The 24,618-nt window shown below is 48.1% G+C and overlaps 1 protein-coding gene across 1 annotated transcript in view; it reads left to right on the top strand.

Moving 5' to 3' along the window:
• LOC149441601 (uncharacterized) overlaps positions 1-22,770 on the top strand; it is an 89,543-nt gene extending 66,773 nt beyond the window's left edge. The window contains exons 5-7 of the mRNA XM_089657137.1: positions 17,733-17,927; positions 22,103-22,185; positions 22,292-22,770. Coding sequence (XP_089513263.1) covers positions 17,733-17,927; positions 22,103-22,139 — 232 coding nt within the window. The 3' untranslated portion in view covers positions 22,140-22,185; positions 22,292-22,770. The remainder of the gene's footprint in view (positions 1-17,732; positions 17,928-22,102; positions 22,186-22,291) is intronic.
• Positions 22,771-24,618: the final 1,848 nt, after the last annotated feature.

Raw genomic sequence — 24,618 nt, 5'->3', positions numbered from 1 at the left:
TGATTGCCAGGAAAACGCTCATACACAATAAACCTCCATTGCTAGTATAGTGTCTGAATGGATCAATATCTTTGATCAGATCAGCACTATACCAGCGTTCACATTAGTATAGTATCCCCCAAAAATGTAGCGTTAGCAGGATCAGCCCTGGCACCTGTCAGCACCTGCATTTAGCCCCTACGCTTACCCCCCCCCCCCTTCTTCCACAGCAAGTGCAGTGTCAGTAGGTCCCTGTCACTTGGTACATTGCACACAAACCCGCAGTGTTTGCAGAATCAGGCCTGATCTCTGTTAGCACTTTCCGGTAAATTTTGACGACTCTCATATGCAGCAGAGTGCCAGTACTAGTGCCACACTACCTTTTGGTGAACTGGTGAGCACATGCGGTTTAGTACATCCTGGTCTTTCACATACCAGTACTGCAGTATCACTTGGTGACATGGCGAGTCCCATAAGTGCAGTACAAGCTGGTGAGGTGGCGAGCACAAATACTGTCCCGCAACCACCAAGAATTTGCACACAGGCCCGTAGAGCCCCTAGTATCCGTCTAGACATGCTTGCAAATTCCAATTGGAAGCCCACAAATTATGCAGCACTCGTACTTCCCCCATTCACTGCCCAACCCGGAATTCAGGTGGAAACAGCAAATTTAACTTCTCCCCTTGATTTTTTGTAGCTGTTTTTCACGGAAAATCTGTATGCATTGATTGTGGATCAAAGCAATTTATATGCGCAAAAATGTATCGTTGCCAACCCAAATTCAAACCTTGTCAGACCATTCACATGGAAACCCATTACAATTTCTGAATTAAAATTTTTTTGAGGCCTAACCCTCAACATGGGCATAACTAAAAATAACGAATTGTGGTTGTATTGGTCCGCAGACCCGATTCATCATATGCCGTGTTCTCTGCTGCCATGGCCAGGCATAGATATGAGAGTATAATGTGTTTTATGCATTTCAATGACAACACACTCAGTCATCCTCGGGGTGACCCTGAATTTGACCGGCCCCATAAAATTCAGCCCCTCGCAAATCACCTTAACCAAAAATTTGCAGATGTCTATACTCCCCAGCAAAACATCTGCATTGATGAGACCCTCATTAATTTTTCTGGCCGCCTTGCATTCAAACAATTTCTCCCCGGCAAGCGTGCCAGATATGGGGTCAAGATGTAGAAGACCTGTGAGAGGACAACAGGCTATACTTATAAGTTTCAGATTTTCGGGAAAAGATAGTCACATGGAGCCCCCTGGATGCCCAGACTACATGGGGAGTAGTGCCAAGATAGTTTGGGACTTGGTGTTATCATTTCTTCATATGGGGTACCACTTATATGTGGACAATTTTTATTCAAATGTACCACTATTTAGACATTTGTACAATCTTGGAACTGGCGCATGTGGCACCGTGCGACCTAATGTGTGCCCACCATTAGAAGTGGGTGGATGCAGGGTGGTATATTTTCTTGTTTGAACATTTTATTGGTTTTGAAACAAAGAGGTAAAGACATTAACAATTGGCATTAGACATTGTATTGACTTGTGAAATATAGGGGAAAATATACACAGTAGAAATGTCTTTGAACAAAGGGGGAGAGAAAGCGTCAAACAAACAGTGCAGCAAAGCTTATGGTTCTAGGTATACAGAAGATATTTTAGCAAGAGGTAAAAATATGCCAAAAAAAAAAAAATTGTTCAATGGGGATAAAGACTCTCCAGAGCTATGTGAGGAGTTAGGGGGAGACCAAGGGAGGGAAGGGAAGGGAAGGGGGAGGCAGGGATGACTCCATGACTAGTGAGAAGGAATATAAGTAATTTGTGAGATCAGTTAGAATTGGTACCAGTACTGCGCAAAAAATATTTTATATGAATATCAGGGAAGAAGGAGGGATTCGTCAAAATTTTCCAGAAGAAAACTCTCGACCCAGGGAGTCCAGACATTCAAGAACTTAGGGATTGTATCAAGAATTGTGGCTTCAATCTTTGCGTGTATCATAGCTTGCGTTTGCTCTAGTTTTAACAGCAGCAATGCTTAAGGCGGGGGTTTTCCAAGATTTTGCTATGACCTGCTTGGCTGCTGTGGTAACTTGCATGATGAGTTTGAATTGTGACGAAGTAACATTGGGAGGGCGCAGATTGAGAAGAGCCGTTATTGGGGTGGGTTGGAGCGCATTTGCACTAAGTCTGGATATCATAGTGAAAACATCCGTCCAAAAAGTTTTGGCTACCGGACAATCCCATCAGATATGATAGTATGTTCTCGGGTCTACACAGCCTCTGAAGCAGTTGGGGGAGTAGTTAGGGGTATATTTTCTGATTCTTGCTGGAACCATGTACCAGCGGGTCAGAACTTTATAGTTGGTTTCTAAGGCTACAACATTCTGTGAAGATGACTTTGTATTGGCCCATATGTGGTCCAGTCAGATTGATCTAATTGCCTATTCAGGTCTGAATCCCATTTGTGGGTATATGAAGGGGAGGATGTTGAGGCCGAATTTGCAATGAGGGAATATAGGTATGAAATGAGGCCGTGCATATGGTGATCTTTATAGAAAGCTCGTTCGAAGGGAGACATGGTGCTAGTTTGGTTGGGTATTTTAGTGTAGGGGCCGTAAAAGTGTTGTAGTTGTAAATATCTAAAAATTTCGGAGGCTGGGAGGCTATACGCCTCCTGTAGTGAAGCAAAGGATTTAAATTTGGTCCTCTGTAGGAAGTGATGAGTGTGGAGTAGGTTAGCTGAGGTCCATAATTTGAATGAGAGCAGCGACGACCAAGCCGGGGGAAAAGCTGGATTCTGGAGATGTGAGAGTAAGGGGTTATGTAATGATTGGAGAGAGTAGCGATTCTTAAGTTTGTCCCAAAATTAAAAAAAAGTCAGATGTGATCGGGATTGTTATCGTGCGGCAATCACTTGGTCTAAGCCAAAGTAAGTTAGCCATGGAAAGGGGGTCACAATCTGTAGATTCAAGAATGACCCATTGAGGTATTTCATGAGTCGCATGATATTTTGGTAATTGAGCCACGTGCGCTGCCTGATAATATTTACCAATATTGGGAAGACCTCCGTTGAGTTTGGAGCGGAAGAGGGTGGAGCGGGGTAAGTGGGGGCGGATAGTGCCCCATACATAAGATGAAATGCGGCGCTGTAATACACAAGATAGTGGGGAGGTACAGGGATTGGGAGAACTCTGAATAGATATAAAATATTTGGAAGTATGGACATCTTTATGACTGCTATTCTGCCAAGCCATGCGAGTGGTAAGGAGGACCACTTAGTCATAAGAGTGGTGAGATGCATTAGCATAGGAGTGTAATTAGCTGCATAAAGATCTGATATATTAGGGGTCAGTTTGATTCCCAGGAAAGGAATATGATTCTGAGACCAAGGAAATGGAAGTATCTGCTTCAAGTGTGCCAGCTCCATAGTGGGAAGGGAAATGTTCAGTGCCGTGGATTTGTGAGGGTTAATTATAAGGCCAGAGAATGATCCAAACCTCTCAAGAAGCCGGAGGAGGGGAGGTGAGGAAGTCAAGGGGGAAGTGAGAAAGAGCAGAACGTCATCTGCAAAGAGGCATAATTTATGGTGAGAGCCACCTATCTCAAGCCCCCGGACATCCGGATTAGCTCTGATTAGGAGGGCAAGCGGTTCTATGGCCAAAGCAAAGAGTAAGGGGGACAGAGGGCAACCTTGCCTTGTACCCCAGGAGATTGGAAAGTGAGCAGACCTATGCCCCAGGTATCTAATGCTGGCCGATGGCTCTCGATATAATGAGAAAACCCAGGTCAAAAAATGTGGGCCAAAGCCCCAGCGGCTCAGAATGTAGTGTAGATATGGCCATGAAACTGTATCAAATGCCTTCCTGATGTCCAGGGACAGGAAACCGGTAGGAATGTTATGGGATTTAGTTATATGCGCCAGAAGAGTTGTGCATCTAACGTTATCTCCAGCCTGTCGAGTTGGAATGAATCCCAGCTGATCATTATGGATTATGGAACCTATACACATATTGAGGTGCGTGGAAAGGATTTTGGCAAGCAGTTTAATATCAATATTGAGGAGGGAGATCAGCTTGTAATTGGACCATTGCGTATCATCCGAGTTAGGCTTTGGGATCATTGAGATGGTAGCTTGTACTGATTCTGAGTTAAAGGTATGGCCCGATAGTATGGAATTAAAAGCATTGGTAAGGATAGGCGTTAGAAGGTGGGCAAATGTTTTGTAATACGTGGCGGAAAAACCATTTGGTCCTGGGCATTTACGAAGCTTTAGATTTTTAAATGCATTTAAGGTTTCGATTGGGGCGATGGGTTGTTCTAAAGCTGCTAATTGGTGCTCGGAGAGTGTCGGGAAGGAGATGGGGGCCAGGAGAGCATCGGCCTGGGTGGGGTCGAAGGGTGTGGAGGTAGAGTAGAGTCGTGAAAGGTGCTTGTGAAAGGTTTGTAGGATGCGTTCCGGGTTACTAGTGAGGTTGCCAGAGGAAGTGCGTATTCGAATGGATCTACTTGTCTGATCAAGCCTACAAAGCGAAAGAGCTAGAAAGGTACTGGGTTTATTTGCTTTTGTATAATATTTGTGTCAGGATCTACGAAGTGAGAGCTCCGCCTGGTCCGTGAGAAATAGATCAATAGCTAATCGAGCTCGCTCAAGAGCTTCACGGTTGGCTGGTGTAGGGGTTGCTTGGAAGGCTTGATGGGACTGGTTGTATGTTCACTCGAGGGAGAGACGTCTTAGTCGTTTCGCTTTATTTAAATAGGACGCTTTACTAATGCAGAATCCCCGTAGGACCGGTTTATGTGCTTCCCAGCGGAGGAGAGGAGAAAAATCGGGTGTTTGGTTTAGAGATAAATAATCTTTGAGAGCAGCCTCAATTTCTAGACAGTGAGTTGGATTCGCTAGTAAGTTGTCATTAATGATCCAGGAGGGGTCAGAAGGGCATGGGGCTAGGGAGGCCATGGAAGTGAATACGGCGCTATGGTCTGACCAGGGAATTGGAAGTATTTCAGAAGCCAGGAGCCGGAAGGAGGAGCCGGCGGTTATGAAAATGTGATCTATCCTGGAGAAGGACTTATGAGGGTGTGAATAAAAGGTGTATTGACGCTTAGTTGGATTAAGTTCCCTCCAGGTATCAATCATGGAGTGAAGTTGTAACACGGCTTGGAAGGTTTGTTTGGGGGTAGGGAGGGGGGAAGGTTGGGGGGATTTGTCAAGAAAGGGATATAAAGTGCAGTTAGAGTCTCCGCAGACAAACAAAGTACCTCGCGTATGGTGGTCTATAACCGATAGTAGGTGGGAGAGGAATGGTAAGGGACCTTGATTTGGAGCGTAATATGTAGCTATGGTAACGTCCACGTCTAGGAGTTGACCTGTTAACAGGAGGTAACGACCCTCAGGATCTGTCAGGAACCGCCGCGGCTTGGGCTCGGCGCAGGCGCAGTGTGCCGACTCGCACTGGTGTGCGGGCACTAGGTCCTGGCCGGCCGTGGCGACGGAACATGCGCACTCGGGACCGCGGGTGCGCTCCTGGCACCAATGACAGCACAGGGCACCCTGTACTGTCACTGGTTGCCGTATGGTCTTTTCTGCATTCCTGCTCATGTACCTGTGTTATTTGGTTGTTACTGACCCGGATCTTTCTGATCTTGCTGATTTCTCCTGCCCTGACCCCTGGCTTGCCTGACCTCTCTCCTGCATGCCCCCTTGTGGATCTGATCTTTTGTTGCTGACCTGGCGTGTGACCCGACCATTCTCTGCCCACTGCTTTGTACTGCACAGATCCCACGGCTACCGACTCGGCTCGTCTGACCACGCATTTGCTCATCCATCCACCCACCTTGTCAAGGTATTCCTGCCTCTTCACATCAGGCTCTCACCCTGCAGGAACCTCTGGCGAGCTCCTCTACCACTGGTGGGTGTACTCAGGAGCCGCGACCTGGTCTCGGATCACTCCAAGTCCATCCCCACTATCAGGGGCCCTGGTGAACAAGTGAACCGGGACTTAGACTCCGCGGTCTGGGGAAACCTGACCAGTGGGCTGCTAGGGGTGCCGCCAGGTGGTTCCTTACAGGATCCTTGACTTCATTACATAATGTAAAGGGTGTTGTGCGATGGAAGGCGATGAGTACTCCTCTGCACTTTGCTGCGGCTGAGGCTCTGTAGACCTGCGGGTAACGGGGGCCAAAAAACTTGGGGGTGGAGTTAGGGGTGTAGTGCTTTTCTTGTAGGCAGACTACATGGGCTCTAAGTGATGCAAAGTAGCGGAAGGCTTTGTTGCGCTTCTGTGGTGTGTTGAGGTCCTGAACGTTCAGGGTGAGAATATTTAATGGGCCCATAAAGAAGGTGTATGATGCATCAGATGATAAAGTGTTGCTAGCTATGTGCAAGACTAGTAGGCACTATGTAAGATAGTCTGAGTGTATAAGAAACTGGGTGAAGTCATGGAGCCATATGAGGGGAAGAGTGAGGGAATATGAATAGGGAAGGATACCAGGGAGAGGTGGTGTGGGGCCATGCTAGGCCTAAGAAGCGGTCCCCGGGGGCCACCTAAGGTCAGGGTGGTTCGGGGAGCTGTGAGCAAGTGATGGCTAGTTCAAAGTGTGTGATATGAAAAGAGGTGAAGGACGTGGTTCAGTCCATGGTGTCTTGTGGAGGTGGGCCTGGTGATGAGAAGCATCCACATTTGTGGACAATGAGTTGACCATCAGCTGGGTGTGGAGGATAGGATTTCCGTGGCGAGCAGGATGTAGATCTGCGTTTGGTACCCTCTGACTGGCTCGAAGGGGAGTGTAGCTGAAGGTTCCGCAGGGTGTCAAGGAGATCTTCGGGGGTTTTGCAAGAGTAGTCCCGGGTCTGATATCGGAAACGCACTGCGAAGGGGAAGCTCCATTTATATGGTATCGCATGATGCTGAAGCACTTGCAGATGGGGTTTCATAGCCCTACATTTAGCGATTGTTGTTGGGCAAAGATCTTGGAACAATTGGTAGGTGTGGCCTTGGAATTGTAGGGATTCCGCGTTGCGGGCTGCCTGCAGGAGTTTTTCTTTAGTACGAAAAAAGTGGAGCTTGGTTACGATATCACGTGGTGGGCCATCGGGGCGCTGTGGGGCTAATGCCCTATGGACCCTGTCCATTTCTAATTGGTCAATAGGAATGGCTGGGGCAAGCTCCTGGAACAGCGCTGTTACAGTAGACATCGACGATCGATTCTGGAAGACCACGGATACGCAAGTTTGGGCGCCTTGCCCAATTTTTGAAGTCCTTGTGGCGCGCCAGCAACTTCGTCACGCAGGAGATCAAGATCATCAGCATGCGTCTGAAGTGAGGCGTCAAGATCATCTACTTTTTGTTCTAGGTCCGCCGTGCGTTGTCCCAGTTTGCGGATTTCTTTGGACAGCGTAGAAGTGATACGGTCAGAGGTTTGTTTCAGGGCTTTATGCAGCATCTTCTCAAAACGTGCCAGGAGATCGGGGGGTGTAAGGTCAGGTTTCTGGGTGTGTGTGTCTGGATCAACATCGGACTCACCCTCAGATGCGCTGGGATGGCTGGGCAGTGCGACCCTCAGAACTGCATAGGATCCTGTAGTCTGCTTGTTGCTTTGTAATGCAGCTGTGGCCATTTTGGATGAGGCTTTTGCTAGTGCCTCCTTTATGGGCTTCTGTTGCGGCAGAGCCTGATGGCGGGGTGTCCCTTTCACCATGTTTCTATCTGTCAGGAGGTGTTGCCCGGCAGAGTGGAGCCCCCCCTGACCCGTTTATGTCAGTAGTCAGGCTGAGATGCGGTCCAGTGAGAGGTGGGCGGGCCCTTGTGCGGCCTACAGAGGAGACGGAGCTACGGCTCCTTATGCCTATCGTGTTGACCGCCAGCTGTTTACCGAGCCGGATCGGATCTGGGGGGTGTCACTGTGGAGGTATGTACCTCTCTAGGTGCTGTGCTGTGCCGGCCGGGACCCGTGGGTGAACTTCCTTGTCACTCGACGGGCAGACAGAGCTCTAGTTCTCCATGTCCGTCCCGCCGGCCGCGCATGCGCACTCCTCCAGGGTGGTATATTTTAATGGTGGGCATACCACACACTTTTTCTGGCAGAGATTTCTTCTCTTTTTCATTCATCCCACAGGCTGCATACAAAAAAAAAAGAAAATAGCATACAGTGAAGGAAATGCATATTTGCTCCCCGGCTGATGCTGAATGTTCGCCCCTCACACAGAAATGATCGGTCTAAAAATTGAATGATAGATGTATTGTAACACTGAGAGACAGAATACAACAACAAATTCAGCAGAAATGCGTCTAACAAATGATAACTGATCTGCATGTTCATGAGGGAAAGAAGGATTTGATCCCCTTCACAAAACATGACTTAGTACTTGGTGGCCAATCCCTTGTTGGCAATCACAGAGGTCAGACGTTTCCTGGAGTTGGCCCCCAGGTTCGCACACATCTCAGGAGGGATTTTGGCCCACTCCTCTTGGCAGATCCTCTCCAAGTCATTAAGGTTTGGTGGCTGACGTTTGGCAGCTCGATTTTCAGCTCCCTCCAGATTTTCCATCGGATGAAGGTCTGGAGACTGGCTAGGCCACTCCAGGACCTTAATGTGCTTCTTCTTGAGCCGCTCCTTTGTTGCCTTGGCCGTGTGTTTTGAGTCATTGTCATGCTGGAACACCCATCCACCACCCATTTTCAATGCCCTGGCTGAGGGAAGAAGGTTCTCACCCAAGATTTGATGGTACATTGCCCCGTCCATCGTCCCTTTGATGCGGTGCAGTTGTCCTGTCCCCTTAGCAGAAAAACACCCCCAAAGCAGAATGTTTCCACCACCATGTTTCACAGTTGGGATGGTGTTATGGGGTCATAGGCAGCATTCCTCCTCCTCCAAACACGGCGAGTTGAGTTGATGCCAAAGAGCTGGATCTTGGTCTCCTCTGACCACAACACTTCCCACCAGTCCTCCTCGGCATCATTCAGATGTTCAGTGGCAGACTTCAGACGGGCCTGGACATGGGCTTTCTTGAGCAGAGGGACCTTGCGGCACTGCAGGATTTCAGTCCTTGTTGGCGTAGTGTGTTACCAATTGTTTTCTTGGTGACTGTGGTCCCAGCTGCCTGGAGATCATTGACAAGATCCTCACGTGTAGTTCTGGGATGATTCCTCACTGTTCTCATGATCATTGACACTCCACGAGGTGAGATCTTGCATGGTGCACCAGACCTAGGGAGACTGACACTTGTTTTGTGTTTCTTCCATTTGTGAATGATTGCACCAACTGTTGTCACCTTCTCACCAAGCTGCTTGGCCATAGTTTGGTAGCCCAGTCCAGCCTTGTGTAGGTCTACCATCTTGTCCCTGACCTCCTTGGACAGCTCTTTGGTCTTTGCCATGGTGGAGAGTTTGGAATCTGATGGTTTGATTGCTCCTGTGGACAGGTGTCTTTTATATAGGTAACACAATGAGATTAGCAGCACTCCCTTTAAGAGACTGCTTCTAATCTCAGCTTGTTACCTGTATGAGAGACACCTGGGAGCCAGAAATCCTGCTGAATGATAGGGGATCAAATCCTTCTTTCCCTCATGAACATGCAGATCCGTCATCATTTGTTAGACGCATTTCTGCTGAATTTGTTGTTGTATTCTGTCTCTCAGTGTTACACCGAACATTCCATTGTTAGACCGATCATTTCTGTGTGAGGGGCGAACATTCCATTGTTAGACCGATCATTTCTGTGTGAGGGGCGAACATTCCATTGTTAGACCGATCGTTTCTGTGTGAGGAGCGAACATTCCATTGTTAGACCGATCGTTTCTGTGTGAGGGGCGAACATTCCATTGTTAGACTGATCATTTCTGTGTGAGGGGCGAACATTCCATTGTTAGACCGATCATTTCTGTGTGAGGGGCGAACATTCACCATCAGCCGGGGAGCAAATACGCATTTCCTGCACTGTATGTGTGTATGTGCATATATATATACAGTGGGGATGGAAAGTTTGGGCACCCCAGCTAAAAATTTGTATTAATGTGCATAAAGAAGCCAAGGAAAGATGGAAAAATCTCCAAAAGGCATCAAATTACAGATTAGACATTCTTATAATATGTCAACAAAAGTTAGATTTTATTTCCATCATTTACACTTTCAAAATAACAGAAAACAAAATAATGGCGTCTGCAAAAGTTTGGGCCCCCTGCAGAATTTATAGCATGCACGGCCCCCTTTGCCAAGCTGAGACCTGCCAGTGTCATGGATTGTTCTCAATCATTGTCTGGGAAGACCAGGTGATGTCAATCTCAAAGGTTTTAAATGCCCGACTCATCTGACCTTGCCCCAACAATCAGCACCATGGGTTCTTCTAAGCAGTTGTCTAGAAAACTGAAAATAGTTGACGCTCACAAAGCTGGAGAAGGCTGTAACAATTTTCTAACAATTGATCCACCAGTTGATCTATTTTCACCAAGCTGCTTGGCAATTGCCCCGTAGCCCTTTCCAGCCTTGTGGAGGTCCACAATTTTGTATTTGGTGTCCTTTGACAGCTTGTTGGTCTTGCCCATGGTAGTAGTTGGCGTGTGATTGACTGTGGGGTGGACAGGTGTCTTTAAAGAGCTCAGACAGGTGCTACTAAGTGAGATGAATGAGTGGAGTAGAGGGGGACTTTATAAAGGCTCAGTAACAGGTCTTTGAGAGCCAGAATTCTTGCTGTTTCTTAGGTGTTCAAATACTTCTGTTCAGCCGTGCGAGACAAATACATTCTTTACAAATCATACAATGTGATCTCCTGAATTTTTTTTTAAATTCTGTCTCTCAGAGTGGGAATGCACCTACAATGTGAATGTCAGACCCCTCCATGATGGAGAAGTGGGAGAACTTGGAAAATCGCAGGGGGTTCAAATACTTTTGTTGCTCACTGTATATATAGTTTTGCCCGGTGAATGCTGAGGATCTCCGGTGGGGAGGAGAACTGTTTGTAAACAAAACAGTTCTCCTCCCTGTCAGCTTGTGCACACTGCTTTGGATGGTTCTGCACAGCACACAGTTAACCCTTTGATTGTCCCCAGATGTTGCCCAGTGTCACTAGTACAGTGTCAGACATTTTTATTAGCACTGATCACTGTATTGATGTCACTGGGGATGTCAGTGACACCAATTTAGTCCCCCCCCCCAGTGTCAGAATGCCCGCCGCAGACCCGCTATAAGTTGCTGATTGCTGCCATTGCTAATAAAAATAATTTAAAAAAATCCCAGTATATACAGGTGAAACTGGAAAAATGAGAATATGGTACAAAAGTTCATTTATTTCAGTGCAGCAACTTAAAAGGTGAAACTAATATATGAGACTCATTCCATGCAAAGCAAGATAGTTCAAGCCGTGATTTGTCATCATTGTGACATTTTTTTATTGTGCAAAAAATAAATAAAACACACAGGCGATCAAATATCACTGAAAAAAGCTCAATTAGTGAGGAAAAAGGACGTAAATTTAATTTAGGTGCAATGTTGCATGATCGTGCAATTGTCAGTTAAAGTAATGCAGCGCCATAATGCAAAAAATGGCCTGGTCAGGAGAAGGAATCCTCTGGAGGGCAGATCTTCTACCTCCTGATTGGCTGGATAAAGAACTTCAAACAAAACACAAATGTCACTGTGATGGGAGCGTAGGCAGGAGAGAACACACCAAGAGGATGGAGAACACACCAAGAGGATGGAGAACACACCAAGAGGATGGAGAACACACCAAGAGGATGGAGAACACACCAAGAGGATGGAGAACACACCAAGAGGATGGAGAACACACCAAGAGGATGGAGAACACACCAAGAGGATGGAGAACACACCAAGAGGATGGAGAACACACCAAGAGGATGGAGAACACACCAAGCTTTATTAAGACAACAAAATGACAGTCATTCAATGGGGAAATGGCAGGAAGGGTGATCCGTGCGCAAACTAGGGAAGAGTCCTGGCCAATAGGGGGATGACAGCAAGGAGGGGCTAAGATACTTGTGGTCCAGCACAAAGGGCAAAGGAAGAGTCTCTGTAGCAGATGGTAGTCCCACTGTGGTGGTTTATGTGAGAATTTATTCTACTTATGAAGGGCGGTGTCCTTTTCCCTTAAACAAAATATTGCAGTTCCTCCAGCCGTCAAAATACGGCAAATATTTAATGAACCAATACTTTGATCACCACTTATTAATATACCTTGAGTCCTTTTAGCCAGTATGATTTCGTACCATACACACAAAAATTGCCTTATAATAAATAAATAGATTTATTTATGTACAAAAATTATATATATATTAACACAAAACGCAAAAGACTGGTGATGAATGGATACTGGTACACACGATCAAAAATATAATATACCAATATATACACCAAACAATTCTTCTAGATAATAATAAAGATTAAAATCAAATTTAGTGATAAGTGGTAATTTATAGTACTTCAGAGATCATTTCTCCCAAAACATGGCCACAGAAATGTAAGAAAATATTCCCTGATAAATCGTACTCTAACCAATTAAAAATTAATTAATTATGCAATATGTATATTTCAATATTATATCAAATAATTCTTAGCAGTAATAATATGGATCTCTCTCTATATATATGAACACCCAATGCAATTACTATCACCCCAATGCAAGAGAGGAAATATAAAATACAATATTAATTCTTAATAGTCTTACCACACCCAGAACCTGGATTATGACGCCTCCCCAGTGGATTCAGCTGGCAATTGAAATTCCTGCAGAAGAAAGGCCGCAGGGAGCAAGTGAGAGTTGTAGGGTTGAGAAAAAGTGTAGGATGTAGAAATTCAGAAGTTTAGAAGTTTAGTAGAAGTTTTAGAAGTTTGAAAGGATTGAGTAGTATTAAAAGGTCTTTAAGTTTTTTAGATGAAATAGATTTCAGCCTCGTCAGATTTCTTCAGCTTTTCAGATCTCCTTCCGATTGTTGATTGGTTTTTCTTTAGTTTTTCTTATTTTCTTAGTATGAGTTTTTTTAGCATGAGTTTTTTTTTTTTTAGATGAGGTGCATGGCTTTTTTATACCATCCAAACCATTGTTTTAAAAGACCCTCCCAACAGGCTTTTTGATTGGCCGGTCGAGAAGTGTATGTACCTAAGATATCTCTCACCTGTCCACTGGGGGGCAGTCAGGGATCACAAAACAATTTGAGTATTAATGATGACTCGTGCCTTGATTGGACACCAAGGTAATTTTAGATATTAAATATACGTCTTATCCAGATATATTTGATTCTACCTCTAATGTTCTGGATAGGAACCATAGAAAGATATATGTGCATTCAGTTTTTCATTTCCCTGAGGTTCAAACTTGTGTGAAACATTTGCTTTCTGATGGAAACATACAACTGATACCAATTCACAAAATATCTTACTTTTCACCATTTCATACTTAATTTAGTGGTATGCAATCCCCAACTCTGCTGAATATATTTTTGTTTGAAAAAGTGTGAATAATGTGTCTCTTCTTTAATGTCTTTGTGGGTAGAAATATAAGTTCTAAGTTCAACCTTTTGGTTTTAGCAATGACGTTTCCCTGAGCAGGAAACCCTCTGTTTACCTGTCCATTGTTTAGGAATTAAGGTAAACAACCAGTTATCCTTGTAACCTTCCTTTGAGAAGTCTGTTGGTTCATCACATTCTCCAAGGTTTTATTTAATCTTCTCAGATCTACAAGTCTCCTCTCACCATTGTTATTTTGGTCAGGTGTGATGACTCCCTGTTTGGAAGTCCAAAGGTGGTATTTGACTTCATAATGAACTTTTTGCAGGTGAAATCTCCTCATTTTCAACAGACAATGGCAATTGTTGAGAAAACATACTTTGCCAGTCTTAGAGTCACCGACATCAGATCCCACCATTATCTTTCCTGGGACTTGTTTGACCACCTGTAGAGATTCAAATAGTATATTGTCTCTGGAATAAGTCTCTTCCACTCATTGTGTGTGTGATTTCACTAGAAGGTCATTTGAATTCTCACCAAGAAAGGTTAACCCTTAACAGACGGCTGGGCTTGTTACTGTTGGAATGAAATCATATTTTTAATAAATAGTCCCCCAAAAGTCACTACACCACAAGGGGCAAGGGTCATCAGAGGAACAGTTCGGGTAAAACAGGGGATCGTCCCAGAAGCAGTTCAGGTAAATGGGGGAAAGCATGTATCCACGGATCTGACAGGGTGTCTGGTCCCCCCGGGATAAGAAAGTAAGACACAGATACCTCTTGGAGATCCGGGACAGGTGAGAGGTCTCAGACAGGCTGGCTTGTGTGGTCTTCGGCAGCAGGCGAACAATCTCCCCTCTAGGCTGAGGCCTCCTGCGACAAGTAGGTAATCCACCCCTGGACTGGGGTCTTAGGCAGCCGGCGAACAATCTCCCCTCTAGGCTGAGGCCTCCTGCGACAAGTAGGTGATCCACCCCTGGACTGGGGTCTTCAGCAGCCGGCGAACAATCTCCCCTCTCACTGAAGTCTCTGGCGACAGGCAGGTGATCCACCCCTGGACAGGGGTCTCGGGCAACAGGTGGCAACCTACCACTGGGCAGGGGCCTCGGGCAACAGGAGGCAATCTACCCCTGGGCAGGGGTCTCAGGTGACAGGTGGCAATCTACCCCTGGGTAGGGGTCTCAGGCAACAGGCAGCAACCTACCACTGGGCAGGGGCCTCGGGCGACAGGCAGCAACCTACCCCTGGTGCTGGGGTCTCAGGCAAAAGGCGGAAACCTACCACTGGGCAGGGGCCTTGGGCAACAGGCGGACATCTACCCCTGGGCAGGGGTCTCGAGCAACAGGCGGCAACCTACCACTGGGCAGGGGCCTCGGGTGACAGGTGGCAGTCTACCCCTGGGCAGGGGTCTCGAGCAACAGGCAGCAACCTACCACTGGGCAGGGGCCTCAGGCAACAGGCGGAAATCTACCCCTGGGCAGGGGTCTCGAGCAACAGGCGGCAACCTACCACTGGGCAGGGGCCTCGAGTGACAGGTGGCAATCTACCCCTGGGCAGAGGTCTCGGGCAACAGGCGGCAACCTACCACTGGGCAGGGGCCTCAGGCGGCAACCTACCACTGGGCAGGGGTCTCGAGCAACAGGTGGCAACCTACCACTGGGCAGAGGCTTCGAGCAACAGGCGGCAATCTACCCCTGGGCAGGGTCTCGGGCAACAGGCGGCAACCTACCACTGGGCAGGGGCCTCGGTCAACAGGTGGCAATCTACCCCTGGGCAGGGGTCTCGAGCAACAGGCGGCAACCTACCACTGGGCAGAGGCTTTGAGCAACAGGCGGCAATCTACCCCTGGGCAGGGGTCTCGGGCAACTGCGGCAACCTGCCACTGGGCAGGGGCCTTGGTCAACAGGCGGCAATCTACCCCTGGGCAGGGGTCTCGAGCAACAGGCGGTTCCCCCTCGACTGGAGGGTCTCAGGTGGGGCCAAGCAGTCTACCCTTAGCTTGGGGGTCTCATGTAGGGACAGACAATCTCCCCCCCAGGCTTGGGGGGGTCCCAGGCAGAGCCTGGGCCACTAGAGTCCAGCTGGATCTCTCCGTGGCTGCCTAGCAGAATGGCTCCTCAGGAGAGACCAGCACTGACCTCTTAAACCCCCTGAGCAGGAAGAGAGGTGGAGGGGGGTCATTAGCAGGATAACAGTGGAGGGCCTGCCTTAATTGAGTTTAGGGACATTTTCGATGACAATGGAGAGAATGGACAGAAAAGGACATACAGTAATTGAATCTGTAGCTGTAAACGACACCCAAATCTACCTCTCCACCTCTCACCTCACCCCCACTATCTCCGCCCGCATCACTCACCTCCTAAATGACATCTCAGACTGGATGTCGCTACATTTCCTCAAGCTCAACCTCTCCAAAACCGAGCTCCTCGTCTTTCCCCCTGCCAACACCCCCCCCCCCATCCTATCCATCATCACCAACAACACCACTATCACTCCCGCCCCGCAAGCCAAAGTCCTTGGCGTCATTCTTGACGCGAACCTCTCCCTCCAACCGCATGTCAAATCACTTACAAACACATGCAGGCTCCATCTTCGCAACATTGCCAAGATCCGCTCCTTCCTCACCCCAGACACCACCAAACTTCTAGTACACTCCCTCATCATCTCACGCCTTGACTACTGCAACTCCCTCCTCACTGGCCTACCCCAGTGCAGGCTCTCCCCGCTCCAGACCATCCTGAACTCAGCTGCCAGACTCATCCACCTCACCACCCGCTCCAGCTCTGCCACCCCCCTCTGCCTCTCCCTCCACTGGCTCCCGATTGCCCAACGCATCAAATTTAAACTTCTAATCCTGACCTACAAAGCCGTTCACAACACTGCCCCTGACTACCTCACCAACCTGATCCCCAAGTACCACCCTACCCGTACCCTTCGCTCCTCACAGGACCTTCTTCTATCCTGCTCCCTGGTCTCCTCCTCCCATGCACGACTGCAGGACTTCTCCAGGTCCTCCCCCATCCTCTGGAACTCACTGCCCCAATCCATCAGACTGTCGCCTTCCCTATTCACATTCAGGCGCTCCCTCAAAACCCATCTCTTCAGGGAAGCCTACCCCACCCTCACCTAACGGCCATCCTCCCTCATTCCTCCCACCGCTTCATCCCCCTCAGCCACTTCCTACTGTACCTTTACCCCCTCCCACCTAGATTGTAAGCTCGAAAGAGTAGGGCCCTCTTACCCCTCGTACATTGTTTGTTGTTGTTGTAATGTGCCATGTATTGTCCCCCCTATTGTACAGCGCTGAGCAAACCCTTTGGCGCTATATAAACTCGTAGTAATAATAATAATAATAATAATAAACAGGAGGACATTAGGGAGGATATTATATTCAGAGGAAAAGACTGGTTGAACAGGATGGACAAGGAAACACAATAATTGAATTTTGTAGCTCTAAACAGGATAACAATGGGGAGAATACGCTAATTGAATTTGGGACCTTTTGTGGAGGGGGCACAGTAATTACAGCTAGGGGCCTTTGGCACACAGGAGTAGAATACTAATTGGAAGATGTATTTCCTCTAAACACAAGGGATTAATGAAGGAATTAATAATTGGGGACATTAATGAAAGGATTAAGTAAGAATTAATAATTGGCCAGGCCCCTATACCGTGACAGTCACCAATACTGAAGTACGTCCTTCAAAACAATTGTCTCTTTATTTACAATAAATGCTCTGACAAGCAATAATATGTCCGCCTATCCAGCACCCGATTGGACAGGAGATAATATCGCTCACCAGGACCACTTCCTGTGTAAGTTCCAGGCAGGAAATGACATCACTTGGCTCCGCCCGAGGGTGGATTGCCCAATTGATTCCTCGATATGGCGGAATATGATCATTGCTTGTCAGGGCATCTAGCAATCCTCATGGATTTTGCTGCATGGAGACGCAGGTCAAGTAGAAGTCCCATTATTTCCTATGTGGCCGGTTCCCATCTATGTGCCGCAGGGAATCTATATGGAGCCATTCCCCCTCCAATGTGTGCATCACCACGTACGCTGCAATGTGTCCATCCACACTAAGACTTCTCAGGTGGGTGACAACTCCCCTCCATCTCACAGGGGAGGTCCAACCAATATTCCATGAGATCATCTATTCAAATGGGCCAACATTTCATCTTCTAAGGCCCCGCCCACTGATTATCCATTGGAATGTGTCTACTTCTGCCCGTCACTGGAGAACATCTCACCTCTCTTTCCTGCTTCTCCCACCAGAATATTATGGTGTGGCGTGACATTCTCGTGCTGTGATGATCTCTGCTCCGTGATCTCCACAAACCGAACTCTGACCAGACTGGAGGTGACATTGGAGGATGAGGAGGATGAGGATGATGGTGAGAAGATCTCGGACTCAGAAGTGGATTGTCGTTGTCAGGTCCTCCGGAATGCCGGCTTCACTATGGATGGACGGTAAGATCTGTTCTATTGGGGGGAACACACATACTGGGGGGATTTACTAAAGCTGGTTCCCTCAGAATCTGGTGCAGCTGTGCATGGCAGCCAATCAGCTTCTCCCCTCAGCTTGTCCAATGAAGCTTTGGCAGTAAAAGTGGTAAGCTGATTGGTTCCCTCACAGACGTGCACGAGATTCTGAGGGATCCAGCTTTAGTAAATACACCCCACTAAGCCTGATGATGGCAGTCACACAGGATGGGTCCATGAGCCCCAGCAACTGTACTGTATGATCATCATGATGGCAGTCACACAGGACAGGTACAGGACCCCCAGCAACTGTACTGTATGATCATCATGATGGTAGTCACACAGGACAGGTACAGAAGCCCCAGCAACTGTACTGTATGATCATCATGATGGCGGTCACACTCACACAGGACAGGTACAGGAGCCCCAGCAACTGTACTGTATGATCATCATGATGGCAGTCACACTCACACAGGAGCCCCAGCAACTGTACTGTAGGATCATCCTGATGGCAGTCACAAAGGACAAGTACAGGGCCCCCAGCAACTGTACTGTATGATCATCATGGTGATAATGATGATCATTGAAGGAAGGACAGTGAAATGTAAGCTGGCCACAGATGGTTCAGATCTCAGCCAGTTCAGCGGGGACCAGCCAAGATTTGAACCATGTATGGGCAGGCTGATTGTACCTATGACGGAGGTGTAGGTGGGACAGAATGCACACAGAGACCAGTGGGCACACAAGGTTTTTATTGAGGGATTTGGGACACTTGACTGGGGCGACAAGGGTTAAAACCGGGGCACACAACAGAGGGACAGTTCGGGCAGGTAATGGGTGATCCAGTCACACACCAGGGGGGGCAATTCAGGCAAAGATAATCCAGGCACACAGCAGGGAGCAGTGGTGGGAAAGAGAGTCTGAGCATAGCAGAGGGCAGTTCAGGCAGACAAGGGGCAATCCGGGCACACAGCAGAGGGGCTTGCAGGGACACTCAGTGGCAGGCATCTTCCAGGGATACTCAGCAGCAGGCGGCTTGCAGGGACACTCATGGCAGGCGGCTTGCAGGGACACTCAGTGGCAGGCATCTTCCAGGGATACTCAGCAGCAGGCGGCTTGCAGGGACACTCATGGCAGGCATCTTCCAGAGACACTCATGGCAGGCGGCTTGCAAGGACACTCATGGCAGGCATCTTCCAGGGATACTCTGCAGCAGGCGGCTTGCAGGGACACTCATGGCAGGCATCTTCCAGGGACACTCATGGCAGGCGGCTTGCAGGGACACTCATGGCAGGCGGTTTGCAGGGACACTCATGGCAGGCATCTTCCAGGGATACTCTGCAGCAGGTGGCTTGCAGGGACACTCATGGCAGGCGGTTTGCAGGGACAGTCATGGCAGGCATCTTCCAGGGACACTCATGGCAGGCGGCTTGCAGGGACACTCACGGCAGATGGCTTGCAGGGACACTCACGGCAGGCGGCTTGCAGGGACACTCACGGCAGGCGGCTTGCAGGGACACTCACGGCAGGCGGCTTGCAGGGACACTCACGGCAGGCGGCTTGCAGGGACACTCACGGCAGGCGGCTTGCAGGGACACTCACGGCAGGCGGCTTGCAGGGACACTCACGGCAGGGTCATGGCTGTGGGGTCTGGCCACAACTCAGACCTCTCACAGCACTCTGTACAGAGCAGGGGATGAACTAACTGCTTGGGTCCTGCACTGGTCTTTTATAGCCGGAGCAGGACGCTTCTTTGTTACCCCGGCAATGGCCAGCCCTGCGTCGAGTTTCCGGGGCAACAAGCCCTGCCCCCTCACTCCCTGTGCATGGCCTTTGTCTCTGGTGGGCACAGACAGCGGGAACCTCGGGGCCTTGCTGTGTGTGCCGAGACAAGGGGAGGGGGCACGCAGAGACAACCAGGTGGCCTGCACATGGGGAATCCACATGCAGGCACAGCAGGGTGGCAGACTCCACGGTGTCCGGCCGAGGAGAGGTGCAAAACCTCACTGCAGGGGGCAGATCCCTGGCGCCTGGAACACCACTTTGTGTGCGCTATGTGCGGGCGCAGGGACATGTAATGGGGAAGGAAGGGGGGAAGCGCAGGACTGAGAGGGGGGACCTTGACAGTACCCAAGTCAATGGTTGAATGGCTTGTGTACTCCAGCCTGTGGGATTTTACATGTGATTATTACTAGCAGCTAGTATGGCCACCAGCAGTAATCATTGTGTTGTCCAGGCAGGGATGGTCCCCCCCGAGATGTTTACCATCGTCAGTTATACAGTCGCTCGGCAAGCAGGTAGACACAGACAGAGCATGCTCTGCTCTATGGGCGGTTGGGTGTAAATGGACTCCGCTGGTCATTACACCCGACTGCCCTCCAATTTGATGGAGGAGGACGGATCCCCTTTCCTTTTTTCGCTGACCGGACCAGATTGGAGGTAAGCGGGTGTAAGCAGACACAAGTCCCTCTACATCTGCCACTCCATAGAGGTGAATGGAGGGTCCACCTGAAAAACGGACAAGCAGATCCAATCTGACCGATCGTGTGAAAGGGGCCCTAGGACTCATGTGTTTAGGGGTATGGTACAAATGTGCAGCTCAGCTGTGAATTCTTACCGCCCCCAAATGCTCCCACATATACTGCAAAGCAGTGGAGGGGGAATAGTATACACCATGGCCCTGATGATTTATTATCACCGCTGTTCTGTTGGCCCTCAGCCCGCTCCTGTTTTCCCAGGCTGTCCTGCTGTACGTGGAGGAGTTGGCAGCATACAGAGTGGGGGGAGGGGGACATCCGTGTCCCCTGCCCCCCCCCAGTGATGAATGAAGCCAGAAGCTACAAGGATTATGTCACTTCTGGGTTTAATTCTGTGTTTACCTGGCTGGTACCGGCCAGGAAGGCAGCCAATCAAATCAATCTGTGTATGATCAGGTGCCTTAGAGGGCAGGGGAGGGGTCAGGGGTCTAATAGACCCCATATATCTCCATAAAGAAGACCTGTCACTGCCCCATCTATCACAAGGGATGTTATTCATCACCTGTCATAGCAATAAAATTGAACAAAAAATTCCCATAAAAAAGCAATAATTCTGGCACCAGACCTCCTGCCTAACTGTAAACTGGTAACCTGTAAAGGCTATTAAAGCGCCCCCTATGGACAATGTTAGGTACGGTACTTTGTCACCATTTACCAGATGTGCACAATATTTCATCTTGGCAAGTTTGGTATCTATTTACACAACACATCATATGCTGTACTATTGCTGGGAAGACTGCAAATGCTAAACATAGAATATTTCAAACCAACACATTGCCAAGAATACAAAATTCAAGGGGATTCATGGAGAACAGGCCTGGGGGCTTAGGTGGTTAAAGAAACACTTTGCCATTCTCCTCTTCCACCGCGTGGAAATGTTTGTGTAACCCCCCCTCTTACTGTGCTGGTGTATCCACAATGACCATACATGCCCAGCATTGTTCTGATTGGCTGCCCCACTGCCACTTGCCAGGTCTGGGGTTGCCGCCTTCTCTTCTCTTTCTTGCAGCCGACACCTGATGATACACCGCTGTATGTCCCTGCTGCCGCAGTCTCCTGGAATATGTGACGGGTTACATCCCAGGAGGCTACAGGAGCCGGGAAATGTCATATTTGTCTAGGGAAGAAAACCACAGAAAAGGAAAATGACTTTACAGCTAAGAAGTGTCTTAAAGTCATTGGAAAGATTTTTGTTTAACTGCTTCCCGTCCTCCCCATAGCAGAAATAGTGGTTTAGGGCGACACGGGTGCAAAAAATTACATATATATACACATGATTTTGCAGTTCTGGGTAGGCGGCGTGCATGAGCTGTGTGCGCCCTACAAGCACCACCATTTGTGGCCGCGGCTGTCAATCACCGGGTCCCAGCCGGTAATTACTCATTGGGGCCCGGTGATTCCCAAGATCTCCAAAGGGGAGGACGATTGTTTTGACCACTGATGTACATTGTACGGCTGCAGATTTGTACATTACACATCGCACACATTTCCAGGAAGACAGAAGAATACTTCCCATTAGTGTGTATAAAATGTCCATCATTTCTTCCAGAGCTCAGCACCAGCTCCCCCTTTTCCATCATCACAGCAACATTTCCTCCTCTAACACTCTCATGTTATTCTTCATAGATGGGATAGAGGATGGTTTGTATCTATACACAGATGAAGATTAGAGAATGGTCTGTGGGAAGTCCCCCCCCCTCCCCCTGCAGGTAATACACAGATCCTGATATGATGAGAATGTCTGAATGGAATTATATCAGATTCTCCTGTTCATGGCTCTGATTATTCATCATTTTCCTTCACATTCACTTACAGGTTGTTCCATCGTCTGATATCTGCTGACCGTTATTCCGGAATGATCTGAGCGGGGATCTGTCCTTCCTCCCATTCCTCCATTGTATATTGTATTGTTACTCCTCAATGTATTCATTACTACAAAATAAAAATGTGACTTTTGGATCTTCACACCAAAACTGCCACCACTGGTGAGACCAGCATGCTGGGAAATTCCTGTTCATGGCATGAAGATTCCTCCTACACAAGTAGAAGACACTGAACACACGGTGACAGTGCGGGGAGGACAGTGGGGGGCGCTCTCCATAACATATAAAGGAACAATGGGTGGACAGGAGAGTCCGTACCACAAGGACAGAGGTTACCTTCAGAGACTAAGTGGCAAAAATACTGAATATTTTTGTTATAAAAATAAAATTTATATATTTTTTGTGTAAAAAAATATATTTTCAAATATAAAACCACAGAAATAAAAAACACATGTATCCCCATTAACCCAAGACAGTGTTGTCTTCCCACATTACTTCAGACATCCAGATGTGGCCACATCCAATGGGTGGGTCACCTAGACAGTGGGGTGACCCCCTACTGTACCGGCTTCCCCTCCCCCCATATAATAAATGACCTCTCAGGAAAACAACAACTGCTATATAAGGCCAGCTGAGGCTATGCTATAGAGCGTGTTTATGAGCTGCAACAAGTAACAGACAAAACAAAGCAATCCATGTATAAAGGAACACATCTAGTGTCATCTTCCAGGATTACAATAAGAATTGTCTCTGATATTGTTCCATCTGCAGATAAGGAGACTAAAGCCGACAGGGAGCAGAGTCCATATGAAAGTCCAGCCGGTGCAGTGTCCCCCTTTTCAGCATTTCCATCGATCGCTCAGCATGGAATCGGCTGTAGAAATGGAAGCTGACAATTGGTGTAGCGACTCTTAGGTCACGCAATGCCCCTAAAGTTCCAATTGTAGCTCTAGTGATCGCTCAGCAGGGTGCACTACAATGTCCAGCAAGCACAGTCATAGCAGAACTATCAGAAGATAGAGCAGGACAAGCCATAGAGTTCCAGCAGTTCCAGTCCACATGAGATCTTATGCCCCATGAATGGTGACACACGTTAGATTGCAATGACCAATTGGCACTGTCATGGCGGAGCAATTGTGAGAGCGAGCAGAGCAAGCCGCAAGATGTGACAGTCAATGTTCATGTATGAGCCGCAGCGGTCTGGGTGTCGGGTCGAATACTGGCCCATAGTTGCCAACATTTCCAAAATGCCAATGTAGGTGGAGCCTGTACTTTAGGGGTGTGGCATTCATTGATTATGGGCGTGGTCCTACATGAACATGACTTCTTTGTGGCAGGCATATATAGTCAGCGCCTCCAATGTACGCAGTGCTGTACATCCTGTACATGACATTTCATTGTTAGGAATGTTTCTACAGGAAGATTTCTCATCAGGACAGAAACAGCTAAGAAGATATTGGGAACTGGGAACATTATTCCCCCATTTGTTTGGCTACAACAGCACTGACTGTAAAGTGCAGCAACCCGACAGCTCTTGCAGAGAATCCAGTGATAGACACCAATGACACATTTTATTTCATTATTACAGGTGCTTATATAGCGCCATCAATGTACACAGCACTTTCCATACAGTATATATTGTACATTCACATCAGTCCTCAACCAGCGGACAATCTAAGGTCCCTAATCACATCCATACACATACTAGGGCCAATCTACCTACCAGCATGTCTTTGGAGTGTGGGAGGAAACCTGCACAGGGAGAACATGCAAACTCCAGGCCGGTGGTGCTGTGGTTGGGGTTTGAACCGATGACCCTAGTGCTGCCGATTGGAAGTGCTCACCACTTAGCCACTGTGCTGCCTGATAATATGGTACAAAATATTCTGGAAACATCATGTGACTCTGACCGTTCTGCTGAGTCCTGCAACTCCTGCTGTGGCTGCTGATAGGTAGAAGGTTTTGGGGGGTGGTAAAACAATCCTGTGTGATAAAGCTAGTAAGGAGGCATCCCACTGTGGAAAGCTGGAATCCTAGAACCAAGCTGGAAATCTTTAGTGAACTAAAAGACAGAAGCAGATGCTAGTAGATCCTGAGAAACGTGCAAAGAAGCAATTATCCATCACCATTTATTGGGGGGGGGGCACTGAAATCAAGGCGAGAACAGTGACCTGTACTGCTGCATACCTCCAGCCAATGGGGGGGATTTACTAACACTGGAGCACTCCCAATCTGCTGCAGCTGCTCTCTGTCACTGCTGCCCTGCTGTGCTGATCTGCTGAATATCTCCAGTATATCTGTGTGACTCCGTCTATAGAA

The sequence above is a fragment of the Staurois parvus genome, unplaced genomic scaffold, assembly GCF_062004578.1.
Source record: "Staurois parvus isolate SC_StPar_1 unplaced genomic scaffold, SC_StPar_1.0 ptg000966l, whole genome shotgun sequence".
NCBI classification, from domain to species: Eukaryota; Metazoa; Chordata; class Amphibia; order Anura; family Ranidae; genus Staurois; species Staurois parvus.
The sequence above is the reverse complement of the archived record's forward strand: the minus strand, read 5'-3'. Positions and strand labels throughout refer to the sequence as shown.